The sequence below is a fragment of the Lontra canadensis genome, unplaced genomic scaffold (genome assembly GCF_010015895.1).
Source record: "Lontra canadensis isolate GAN:19392208 unplaced genomic scaffold, GSC_riverotter_1.0 scaffold32, whole genome shotgun sequence".
Classification (NCBI taxonomy): Eukaryota; Metazoa; Chordata; class Mammalia; order Carnivora; family Mustelidae; genus Lontra; species Lontra canadensis.
The window spans coordinates 4,323,717-4,336,618 of record NW_022631026.1 but is presented as its reverse complement, the minus strand read 5'-3'; the positions used below and the strand labels follow the sequence as shown (position 1 = coordinate 4,336,618).

Here is a 12,902-nt window from a genome sequence, read left to right as displayed (position 1 = left end):
GCCTACTCTCGGGCCATGGCGCCGCCGCGCCGCTTGGCGCTGGAGCTGCCGGGCTGCGCGCTGGCTCACTTGGCCGTGGGCGGCGTCGCCCCCGACGCGCTCCCCGACCCCCGCGTGGCCGCGCTGCTGGGCCCGCCCGGCCGCAGCTACTCGCTGTGCGTCCCGCTGGCGCCGGGCGGGGACTGCGCGGCCCGGGTGAGGGCGGCGCGGCTGCACCAGCGCCTGCTGCACCAGCTGCGCCGCGACCCCCTCCGGCGGTGCCAGCTGCGCCGGCTGCTGTGCTACGGCCCCGGCGGCGGGGCAGGTGGCGTGGAGCACGGCTTCCTGCTCCACGACCCCGGCGACAGCCCGGACACTCGGCGTGCGCTGTTCTCCCTGCTCGGCGAGTCCCCGGAGGGCCCGCGTCTGGGCGAGTTCGTGGGCGACGCGCAGCAGCAGGTGTGGCAGCACCTGTGGGAGCTGCGGGACGGCGCGGGCTGGCAGCAGGTGGGCCCCCGCGAGCGCGTCGTGGCCGCCCCGGAGCCCGCCCTGCACCCGGTGCTGCCCGACCTGCCCAGCTCCGGGGTCTTCCCGCACCGGGAGGCCGCCCGCGCTGTTTTGGAGGCGGTAAGAGTTCTGCCCCTTCCCTGCACTCGGGGTGCCCCCCTCTCGCCCCCAGACAGGGAGTGGACTAGGCGCGCGCTCTCGGGGTTGGCCTACCCAGCCTGGCCTCTGTCGCCCAGGGAACTGCATCCCAAGACACAGGACCTATCAGGCCGCACAAGTGCCAGACTCTGGCTTAGACACTGGGGATTTTTTCTCCACTCTTGGCCGCCAGGAACTTCCTATTCCAGGTGGGAACTGAGGTCCCAACGCCACGCTCGGCCAGGCCTGCTCTGTGGGCGTGCTGAAGGCACCTGGGGAGGAAAGAGGTTGCTGGGGGCCAGGGAGGATCATGCCATCTGGGAGGCCGGAGCGTGATTTTGGGGAGAAAAGGGCATGAGTTTGGGGTTTGAGAAACTCGTTCTAAAACCACAGCTGTCTGCTTACTGGCTGCCGGCCCAGGTCGCACGACCGCTCTGTTCTCCCTTTGGTCTGTGACACACTTGCCTCGCGATGTTTAGGACAAGCGGAGACCTGGCACACAGCAGGTGCTCAGGGAAGGAGGGCAAAGATTCTCTCCCAGCGCCGCCTGGCCGGGCATGTCCAGACTTGGCTTTCTGAGGCTGCACTGGGGAATTTAGTGCATTTTGCAAGCTCTGGGTTAGTATTACGCGGCGGTTAAAAGGGCACGACCGGTCACTTGGGTTTAAATCCCAACGCTGGCCTTTATTACCTGTGTCACTTTGTGTTTCTTAAACCCCATGGACGCAGTTTCCTTAGTCCATAGATGGGAATGATAGCGCTGCCGCCGTCACCGAGTTACCGTGAAGGCTGGCCGTGTTAATCCCCGAAAGCGCTTAGAGGATGAAGCGCACGCGTGTACAAACGTGTGGCCTCGCTGCAGAGGCATAGTAGGGCCTGCGGGCAAGCCCAGGTGAGAACTCCGCCCGCGCACTCACCTGCGGCCCGCCGCGCGCTGCTCTCTTCTCCGCCCCCTGGCGGCTAGGAAGGGACGGTGCTGACCGCTCCGGCAGCTACAGTCTTGCTTTCCACGTGGGACACCTGCGCCAGGCCCGTGCTGTTCCACGGTCGCTCTGCGCTTGTGGTTTTGCCTGTCCTTCTTCCTCTGGGGTAGCTGGTCAGTGAGGGTTGCAGGCCGAGTGATTTCAGCCGCTGTCCCCCTTTTTTTTTTTTTTTTTTGAGGCACCGCTAGTAAAAAATGAAGGAATTCAGCCCTTCCCATGTTCAAAATGCTGTGAATTTGGTATGGCGTCCAACACAGGCCTTATGAGCACTGGGCAATCTTGTTCTCAGCAGTTAGATATTGCAAAAGCCCCGCTGCTTCGCTGCTGATGCACAGAATCACCATTGTTTTGCAGTGTATACCCTTCATTCCTGAAGCCCGAGCAGTGCTTGACCTGGTTGACCAGTGCCCGGAGCCGGTCCAGAAAGGGAAGTTCCCGGTCATTGCCATCGAAGGCCTGGATGCCACAGGTAGTATTACCTTTGAGTTATAGGCAATGCAATTAATTGCTCCCTTGCGGGAATAGATGGGTCTTAAGTAAAACTTGATAGAGTTCAATTCATAAGCTTCATGTCCGTCTCTAGTGTGTGCCAGGCACGGAGCTAGGCAGGCCTGGGATGTGAAGATGAATAAGACCTTCGGTGGGGGGCCAGGGGAGGGGGGGAGGCCAGAGGAGGGGGGCTGGACCTCAGGTGCTCTGGTGACCAGTAGAAGGCCCTTAATGCAGCCATGGTGTGGGGAACAGAGCTGTGGTCACGGGCAGCTCTGGAAGAGCTGATGCCTGGACGGCGTTTTCCGTACATATGAGAGCAGTACAGGTGAGGAAGGCAGGAGGGGTCCTTCCTGACAGAAGGAACAACATGGGCGAAAGTGCAGGGATTTGAGTCAGCCTGGGGTATCTGGGAAGCGTGGGCCCTTCAGAGGACCCTTTTGGAGCAAAACTAGGAAGAGCTAGGCAGCTTTGGAGCTGCCAAACGGATACTGAAACACAATGACAGCTCATGCTTAGCCCAAAACACAAAAAGCAGGAGAAGCGAGGTGCCAGGGGCAGCCGGATATAGCCAAGGACTAGGTCAAGGTGGAGCCTGGGGAAGAGATCACATGGTTCAGCATGAGGCGGGGCTCCCTCCGGGGCAGGTGGTAGTGTTTTGAGGAACCAGGTGGAGCTTTTCTCAGGCCTGGAAGTCTACGCCAGAGTTTATCATTAATTAGTAAACAGAGCACCATTTTGCATTTCTTAGAAGTGTTGTGATACCACATAGAGGAAACCCTGGTTCCTAAAGGTCTGGGTTTTTTGTTTGTTTTGTTTTATTTTTGTTTTCTTTTTTTTTTTTTTAAATCCAGAATCATCATAAGTAATGAACTGCTTTGATTTGCAGGTAGATAGAGTGTCTTTGGTCTTTGTGGGCTAATATGAGCATTTGGGACTGCTGTGGTGGCTGTGGTAACGAAGCCTATGTTTGCCTTTTCCGCAGGCAAAACCACTGTGACCCAGTCAGTTTCAGACTCACTCAAGGCTGTGCTCTTAAAGTCGCCACCTGCTTGCATCAGCCAGTGGAGGAAAATCTTTGATGACGAACCAACTATCATTAGAAGAGCTTTTTACTCTTTGGGCAATTACATTGTGGCTTCTGAGATAGCTAAAGAATCTGCCAGATCTCCTGTGATTGTAGACAGGTAGGTAGAAAGATGCTGTGAGTTTGTCATTTTCTCCCAAACGTGTAAGTGTGTGTGCCCTTACACGCAGGTATATGCCTGTGTTTTAAGTCAAACTGTGTTATGGTAATAATGGGAAAAATGTCTATGACTTGCTAATTACCTACGCCACAGGCAGGCATTTTGCTAAGCACATGCATGTATTATACCGTATCTGGAACAATTACATGGTTAAGTGGATGCTAAGTGTTATCCCTGGTTCACCGAAGAGAAGCACAGGTCTCACAAGGGTTGAGGAACTTGCCGCTGACTGAGGAAACAGCGCGCTGAGGACATTGACGAAGCCTCTGCTCTAGAAATCGATTCTCTCAGTAATACGTTTGTTCGCCGGCTCATTTATAAAACATGTATTGGGTGTCTGCTGTGGGCCAGAGACTGTTCTCAGTTTGGGGGATTCTAGGTACGTGAGCTGGACGATGGTGCTTTGTGTCACGGAGCGAACATTCCGTCGCAGCTGCGTGGTCTGGTGCGCACAGACACGTGATCAGATCAGAGAATGATAAACGCCCTGACGCAGATAACTCTGTGGGTTTGGCCGAGGATGGCCTCTCTAAGGAGGTAATGTTGATCTGAGTTCTGAAGGCTCCCAAAGAGATGGGAATGGAAACTGTGGAGGACCAGCGTATGGGAAGAGGAGTCAGCAGGAGCAAAGCCTGCAAACAGAAAGAAGGTAGCACCGTCCAGGACTAGAAGCAGGCTTTGTGACGAGCACATGGTGGACGAGGGGGTGCTTTCCAGAGGAATGAACGTGGCGGGGGATAGGACAGCACGGCCCGGGGGCCAAGGCAGTACAGATTTTATTGTGGGTGCAGAGGGGAGCCATTGGAAGGTTTCAGATAATGGAGTGACATAAACTGATGTAGATTTTAAAAATGCCATACCTAAGAAATAGATTAGAATACCCCAAGAATGATTGAAGTGTAGGGCAAGCAAATCATCCCTGGCTTAAGATCACCCAACCCGCTGATATGGAAATTACAATCACGGTGAGATCCCATTTTGCTCTCATCAGGTTTGTGAGAACCAATGAAAATGTGCTAAGACTCAGAGCTGGAGATCATGGATGGGTAGAAGCCCTACAAGGTGCTGGTGGGGCTGGACACTGGGCTCAGAGAGCGGTCTGTAACAGGGCAGCAAAGTGAACACTGCTTCTGCCTCCTGAAGAAATGCAAGAGTTTCTTTTTTGTTGTTGTTTATTTCTTTTTTACAATTTTATTTTTTATTTAAATTCATTTAATTAGCGTAGAGTGCATTACTAGTTTCCGAGGTAGAGTTCAGTGATTCAACGGTCTTATATAATACCCAGTGCTCATTGTAGCACATACCCTCCCCAAAGTCCATCACCCAGCCACCCCACCCCCACCCGCTTCTGCTCCAGCAACCCTCTCTCAGCTGTGTTCATAATAGTGAAAAGTTAGAAAAACTGAAAGCCCATCCGTCGAAGGAATCACATGTAAGTACTCACGTATTTCTGAAATGGAGCACCATTCCACAACATCAGCCAGTGCAACATCCGTGTGCGTAAAATGCAAAGCCCTGGTTTCAACAGCGAAAATCGAGTTGCAGATAGATGTTCAGTAGAACACGTGCCAAGTAATAACAAACTGTAGAGTATGGAGGGGAGAAAGGATAGGGAATGGATTTAACAGAGTGCTAAGGGGAGAGAAATGAGGTTGATACCCAGCACAAGAGGCCTCCCGCTGCAGTTGAACTATGGCTTAGCGTTCAGGGGATGTGCACTGCTCTCTGCAATTTTACTAATATCTGGAAAGATAAGCAGTGGTATCGAAGTAGGACAAGTCTTCAGGAAATAGCACTAATCATAAATGTAAATCTCGAGGAATTTCAAGCAGTGAACATACCCAAGTCCCACAGCCAGACTTGGAACGTCACCACACCCCATAAAGCCACAGGGTTCTCCTTCCCAGTCCCTGCCCATTCTTCCCTACCCGCTTCACCCTCCCCCTGTAGTAACCGCAGCCCTGACCTCCATCACCCAGGAACTGTCCCATCTAGTCTTGACCTGCATTAGTGTTTGTATCTGACTTCTGTCTTGCCCCATATGAGACTCGCCTTGCTGCTATGAACATGTATATATTTTTTTAATAGAGTGTGCAGGGTGGGGAGGAGTGGGGTGGGGAGGGGAAAAAGGGGAAGGAGAGAATCTTAAGCAGACTCCGTGACTGGATCTCATGACCCTGAGATCATAACCTGAGCTGAAACCAAGAATTGGACGCTCCACCAATCGAGCCAGCCAGGCGCCCCTAGGGATATTATTCTGTACATGACTTTGGTGCGGGTACATATGCTGTTCTGCTGTGTAGATTTCCAGGAGTGGAATTGTTCATGTGTGTTTTTATTGCAAAAAGTTTTCTGAAGTGGTTGGAACCGTTCACCGTGCCCTCTCCCCACAGCCGTGTTTGAGAATTTCCTGTGGCTCATGTTCTCGTCAACATCTAGCATTGCCCTCCTTTATTCAAGGTCTCTACTGATTCCCAGTGGCTACATTGATCAGTGAAAAGCTAGTTTGCCACATCTGGAAACCTCTACCCCTTCCCTGAAATTTCTTTCTCTGTACGCTTTTCTGTATCTCTGAAATATTCCATGAGAAGGCGATTTGCGGCGTGTGTAGGGAACAAAGTGGGAGGTGGTGGGTTGCCAGGTAAGAGGAACAAAGCAAAAATAAGTTAGAAGGCCAGTGTTCTCATCTAAGCGGCAATGCCAGCAGGTGGTTTTAACACTGGGGATGGCAAGATCATTACTGCAAGGTTGCGAGTTAGAGGGGATCCTGGAGAAGGGTAAGAAATTGTATTCCTTTGTAGGACTTCTTTGCCAGTGGGATGTTTTTACCCTCTTATTAATGGGTCTGGATCTACCGTATTTGAGATATTTTTTTAGACCATGTCCTTTCTCAAGAAGACAGATTGAACTTCTCCTAATATAGGGAGACTCCCTGAGGCACAGGATTTCTTCAGACATCCCAAAGTCCTGGAGCTGTACTGGCTTTTGCGTGTAGACAGATACCTATCCTCTCTGCTCCTGGTTTCCTAATCTGCCCAGTGGAGATACTCCATATCCCTTCCCTGTCCACCTCTGAAACTTTGATGAATGTCCAGTGGGTTGGTACAGGGTGGAAGTGCTTTGCAATAGGAAATTGCCATTAAGATATAAAGCATTATTATATAAGCTATGTACAATGCGTTAGCAAATTGCCTTTGATCTGAACCGATGTGGCTTGCCTGATGGCAGGAATGGAAAGTTCTAAATGGTGGAGAGCCTGAAATTGATGTCCAGAGGGTATGATTATTTAAAACGAGCCGCAGCATTGTCAGGGAGAGAACTCCTGCTATAGAAAACGGGCTCTCATTCTTCCCTTGCTTTATCTCCTTTGTGTCTGTGAATTGTCGGCAATTTTGTTCTCTAGAGAGATACTGTATCACCTTGTCAAATGAGAAGAAAAGAGCGCTTATTTGTTGTCTGGGTGGGTTTTGTTCATGTGTAAAGATTTTAATGAAACCCATTTTAGACCACACCATCATCTAGCTGAACAAACGAGGGCAGCAGAGTCGTCTTTGATGGTGACTGTGGTTAAGGTTGGCAACTTAATCACCCTCATTACCTTTAAAAATCTATTCTTGCTGATGGTTTTTCTACAAAAAGAAGGCTTTTAAAATGAAGATGATATCAGCCTCTGTATTCATAGCTGAGTGTTTAATTCAGTGAACACGGGACACGTGCAAAATGCGGAGCAAATTGTCGTTTGGTTGCCAAGAAAGAGAAGCCTGGACTTGCAGGGATGTCTTCAGCTTAGGGGATAAGCCACATCTCATAGAGGATGGAAAGCGCATGATTCTAGGTGGTGAATCGGGGACCTGATAGAGAGGAGGCTGGGGTTTTCAGTGCACACTTCTGGAGGTGGATGAGGGCCTGGAAGGGTGGACGGTATTGGGAGTGATCGCCTCCCCAATTAATTTTTTGGGGTCTTTTTCGGTATTGTCTGTATTACCACATTTGAAAATGCAGCTTTAGTGATAATCCGTGTCCAGTAAGAATAGATATTGTCTTCTAATGATGGGGTGATACAGTTTGTAAAGGGTTTATCTTTTTTTTTTTTAATAGCAACTGTGGAAGGAAAACAAAGCTTGCATGTTTTTCATTTTCCAGGCGGGGAAATTGAGGCTGTAGTGGCTTAAATGAGTTACCTATATCCACAGAGCAAGTAGGGGGCAGGGGATAAATCGATCTGCAGCTTGGGTAATGCTGTGAATTCATTTCATAGAGTCTAGTACATCCTTTTCACTCTGCAAAGAAGTTCAAAAATAAAATGATCAATAATTTAGGATTTTATGTATTATTTCTTTTAAAAAATTATTTATTTTTTAGAAAGAGAGAGCGAGCACATGTACATGAACATGGGGGAGGAGGCAGAGGCACAGGGAGAGGCAGAATCCCAAGCAGACTCTGCACTGAGCACAGAGACCCACGCACGGCTCGATCTCACAACCTTGAGATCATGACCTAAGCCGAAATCAAAAGTCAGATGTTTAACGGGCTGCGCCACCCAGGCATCCCCAGAACTTAGCATTTTGAAACATTGAAGGCAGCAAATTGAAAATACGGACAGGGGTGGGGCCATAGGTTATTCTCTTCATTGGGATGTTGATAATCATTTCATAAATATCCGTTGTAAGCGATATTCCTTTGCTACTGAATTTAAAGTTTTGCATTTAGTCTCTCAGACTTGGAGTATGATAGGAACAGGGCAAGATTCTATTAAGCTATGCCAACTCATAAACTGATTCCGATTCGTTCATTTGCACACTCAAAGAACACTTATTGCATGTTTACTGCGTGCCAAACACTGGTTTCAGTTTTGGGAATGCAGAGGTGACTAGAAATGGAATTTTCTAAGGGAGGAGTTGAAAGAGGTCATACTTACAGACAAATTGCTTTTCTTTACTCTTCTGTAGAGTCAACAGTGAAGGACATTGAGGGCCCAGAGGAGGGAACCAGGAGCTCTGCTTGGGGGTTCCATCCGAGTGGGGCTCTGCAGGCAGAGTAGGAGTTTGCTCGCTGAGAAGCTCACTCCAGCTGGAGGAAAGAGCATGAAGACATGCTTGTGTGATGCAGTGCACATAGGTGTACACCGTGAATGCTGTTCTGTGTCTTGGGCGGGACGTTTCCGGCAGGCAGTGAAAAGCCATGGGGCATTTTGAAATAGATTTTCTTTTGCGGTGGTGATTTTCTTCTCCTCCTCCTGCCAGCATTTAAAAGGAGCCTGTCAAGAGGGCCCTACTTCACTCAGGGGGGATGTCAAGGAGTAGTGGAGGTCATATTTGGGTTTATTTCCCCCCTGACGGGTGCCAATGCACAGTGAGCAGCTGGGCCCTGGGCAGGACAAGGGCCACCTCACCAGGGCCCCCAGAATGTGGATTTCATCTGCAAACTCCACTTTAAAACAACTTAACACTGAATGGACCCGCTGATTTTTATCTGGCCAAGACACGAGATTAGATGCAAGGGGACTACGAGACATGCCGTCCTCCCTTTTACAGAAGGCGACATAGGTCAGGCCAGAGAGATGCAACCGTGTCATCTTGTGACACACGTGGGGTCCGCCGAGTCTCCATCACTCTGTGAAGAGCCCGCTGCATTCTCACTGTGGCTGTTGGCTTTGGTTTACTCTTCACATTTTATAAACACTTTAAAAATAAGATTTAGGGGCACCTGGGTGGCTTAGTCAGTGAAGCTAAAAGTCTGCCTTTGGCTCAGGTCATGATCCCAGGGTCCTGAGATCGAGTCCCGAGTCGCATGGGGCTCCTGGCTCAGTGGGGAGCCTGTTTCTTCCTCTGCCCCCCCCCACTTGCGTTCTCTTTCACTCACTCTATGCTCTCTCTCAAATAAAAAAAAAAATCTTAAATAAAAAAAACAAGTTTTAGTTTTGTTAATTTGGTTTATGCAACGCTGAGGACACTTGAGCCTTTGCTGGTTTCAGCCTCTTCCCCAGCTGATCTTCAGGTACACCTTGACCTTGGCCTCTGTGGGTGCAGAACTCACTCCTGCCCTCCTTCTCAGGTACTGGCACAGCACAGCCACCTACGCCATAGCCACCGAGGTGACCGGGGGGCTCCAGCACCTGCCCCCGGCCCATCATCCCATCTACCAGTGGCCCAGGGACCTGCTCAAGCCCAACCTGGTCCTGCTGCTCACAGTGAGTCCCGAGGAGAGGATGCATCGGATGGAGGGCCGGGGCATGGAGAGGACCAGAGAGGAAGCTGAGCTGGAGGCCAACAGCATATTCCGTCAAAAGTAGGTGTCCCGGGGTGCATGGCGGAGGATCCTGGTCATGGTAGTGAGCCGGGATCAGCTCTGACCTTAGGAATGCGGAGAAAATGACATCGTTCCCATTTTCCAAACCCACGAGACAGTATCCTCCGAGCTGGCTTCAGCTCCTTCTGACGATGTCGTTCCCCCAGGGCTTCAGCATCGTGGCTGTGGGACTGGGCCCCAGACCTTCCTTCTGGTCCTGGCTGTGCCGGGAACAGTGTGGACCTGGCTGAGACGATGCACGTTCCTGGGTCTCGGCTCCCCAGTCATAATCTAATGGGCACGGAGTGCTGGGAGCCCGCGGTGACTTTTCCTTAGTGTCAGGTTTTTGGGTTCCGATGCTCTGATCCTTGGAAGGGAACATGGACCACACTTTACTGTTTACAAAACGGAGGCTCAAAGGACTAAGTGATTTGTCTAGATTCACGCAGCTACACTGTGGTGAAACGGGTTTGAAATCACGGTCTTTCTGGTTTTCGAGGTAGTGGTTTTGTTGTCATTCGAAACCGGCAGGAGAGTCTGGGCTGTCCTCTTGCCTGATGGCTGAGCCTGAGCCAGCCTGGGAGGGCAGGTTCAAAGAGCCAAAGCAGAGGAGTTTAGATAAATAAACAATGAGAGCCAGGCTATCCTAACACAGTCCTGCTAGAAGTAACCCTGCAACAGCAGTGCTGTGTGCGGACAAGCCACGTCAGACCATTTACTTATACTGACGCAATTAGGCATCGTGACACACTCGCCAGGAAGGCGTGATTTCTGTCCTCATTTTACAGATGAGAAGATGGAGGCGGAGGGGAAGGGAATTGGGTGAGTTCACTCAGCGAGGAAGTGGTAAAGGGCACGTGTTGTAGACAAAGGCCGGCCCGCTTCCGTCAGGCGGTCCACACACTCATTCGCAGGCAGGGAGGCTAGCTCACACCCGAGGGGGAAGTGGAAACCTGGTGCAGTTTTAGCAGACTCGGCCGTGGAAACAGTGCCGTGGCTGAGGACCGCTGGCTTGTCTGAGATCTTCGGTGCAGACCATGGGGACATTTCCCGGTTGTCCAATCAGTTAATCTCTTAGAGCCTCTGCTACTTTCTTTGCAAAATGGGGGAGGACCTGGTTCCCTTCCTGAGCTTACTCCGGGTATGAAACCAGAAGAATCATGCAGAATGCTGATGCTTGGTAGGTAATAGGTATCAATAAAGGCTAGCTATGGAGCCTTATTATAAATTTATGATTTATTGAACAAAATGTATCCAGTGTCTCCTGTGGGCAAAGCCAGTGGCCGAGGGGAAGAGTGAGATAAACCAGATGGGGTCCTTGCTGTAAGCTCTGTACATCATGGTAGGAAAACAGCGTTTGCATGGAGAGCTGTGTTAAAAGATAAAGCAACCCTTTTCATTGTGCCTGTCCCCAGGGTAGAAGTGTCCTATCAGCGGATGGAGAACCCTGGATGCCACGTGGTTGATGCCAGCCCCTCAAGAGAAAAAGTCCTCCAGACGGTTTTAAGCATAATCCAAAATAATTGTAATTAATTGTAATGACTCCAAATTGTAATTATCCATTTTGCTAGATTTGATGTTGTTTGATGCATCTAGGCCCATGACTGGTTAGTTGTTTTTCCCAGATTTCTGTTGCATAAACAGAGTGTGTCCTAGAAAAATGGAGACCAGACATTTTGGTTTTACTTAAACCATTATCCTCCCTTCTGACCAATGGACCTATCAAGGTTGAGACTGTCATGTTCCAGCCAGAGATCAGTGGTTGCTTTTTCAAGTATAACAAACTTTTTTTTTTTAATATATTTTTAACTACATTCCTACCAAATACTTCCAAGTTTTGTCTTATCCAGAAAGCATGAGGGACACAGAAGCAACCAGGATGATCTCCCAAATCAACAGAAGCCCCTTCAGCCTCTCCCATGCCTATACCTGGGCCACTGATGGGATCTCGATGTAGTAGACTTGCCTTTTTCCCCATATGGCCACACTCCATCAATGGGGACTCAGGCCTGATCCTTGAGCCAAGTGCCCCTGAAGAAAGGGTCCATGTGTCCTGGCTGTCTGAGGATACTCCCACAGAGCCATCTTTGGGTAGGGGACACTTACAAAGAAGACCTGGGACTTGTGCCCTACTGGCCCCGAGATTGTCCTCTTGGTTAGCATCTATAAGGTAGATCCAGAGATGGCCAACCCAAGATGCTCTAAGTACAAACACACCAGGCTTCTTTGAATTATGGTCTCTTTATTTATATTTCTTTCCTTCCCCCTGAAAACATGGCTTTGGATATAATGAGTGTTTTGGACTGAGCTGGATGCCTTAAACTTAGCCAATCGAGCAATATACTTGTATTGATATTTACATCATGTTTCTCCTCAGCGTAAGGGCTCTGCTTACTAATTAAAATTGAAGCCAAGAAGCTAAATGCAGCGCTTGTTGTGTATTTTCATTACACAGATTTAATTTATCTCACTAAATAAGCACAGTGGATCCTGGAATGGGATTTCTTAGTAAATTATCTTGCACTTGAATGTCTTATGCTTACGCATGAAATCAGCTTTGAGATCTGTTTGCCTAGGGAAAAAGAAAAGCTGAGGAAAGAGGAAATTTAATAACTCTGTGGCCTGGGAGAGTCACTTGACATCAATAGTCCATGTAACTTGATCTAAAAAGTGATAATAATTCTTTATTTGTCCTAAGTTTTAGGTGATGACCTAAAATTCCTTCCAGTTCTAAGATAGGTGAAGTTTGTAAATTGAACATTCCCCCCAAATAATTACATTTAAGGCCTTATCAGGTTTATCATACAGAATTTTAGATTGTAATCAAGTTTAGTATTAATAACTGTATCATACTATTTTTCAAGAGAATTAGAGATAATTTTTACATAATATATTTACATATATAAATATATAATTGGTTTCAGTTGAAAATATTTTTTAAAGCTAATGAATAGCATCATGAAAGATGTGATATCTATGTCATTGGTGTTATTTAAACAGTTTGAAAAGTCTATGTTGGCAGTCTAAGAAAACAAACACTTTATGCTTTCTTTCTGTACCTTTCAAAGGAATAAAGTTGCTGTGATTTTCTAATTTATGATGTTGTCACAAGTGTATTTTGGTTGTTTAGAGGTGCTAGTCCAGATGGGGACTTTTGGTCAAGGAGGTGGGAAGGTGTGAGCTCGTGGGCCAGGGGGAAGCTGTGGTCAAAGTGCTTTCAGATGAAGGGAGGGCAGTTTTGGTTTGTTTAAAAAAATTGTTTCAGGAAAGT

General features: G+C 48.9%; 1 protein-coding gene across 1 annotated transcript; it reads left to right on the top strand.

Moving 5' to 3' along the window:
* On the top strand, positions 1–12,054 carry CMPK2 (cytidine/uridine monophosphate kinase 2). Its single transcript, XM_032866780.1, has 5 exons — positions 1–606; positions 1,962–2,076; positions 3,082–3,283; positions 9,398–9,631; positions 11,047–12,054. Exons 1-5 carry the CDS (start codon positions 16–18, stop codon positions 11,162–11,164), a joined length of 1,260 nt encoding a protein of 419 aa, XP_032722671.1. The 5' UTR covers positions 1–15; the 3' UTR covers positions 11,165–12,054.
* Positions 12,055–12,902: the final 848 nt, after the last annotated feature.

What these genes read in the sequence shown, in the direction of transcription:
- CMPK2 (XM_032866780.1), top strand. Translation starts at nt 16, where the DNA reads ATGGCGCCGCCGCGCCGCTTGGCGCTGGAGCTGCCGGGCTGCGCGCTG. An exon ending in TCTCCTGTGATTGTAGACAG is followed by an intron (nt 3,284 to 9,397) that starts GTAGGTAGAAAG and finishes CCTCCTTCTCAG; the next exon opens with GTACTGGCACAGCACAGCCA. An exon ending in AACAGCATATTCCGTCAAAA is followed by an intron (nt 9,632 to 11,046) that starts GTAGGTGTCCCG and finishes GCCTGTCCCCAG; the next exon opens with GGTAGAAGTGTCCTATCAGC.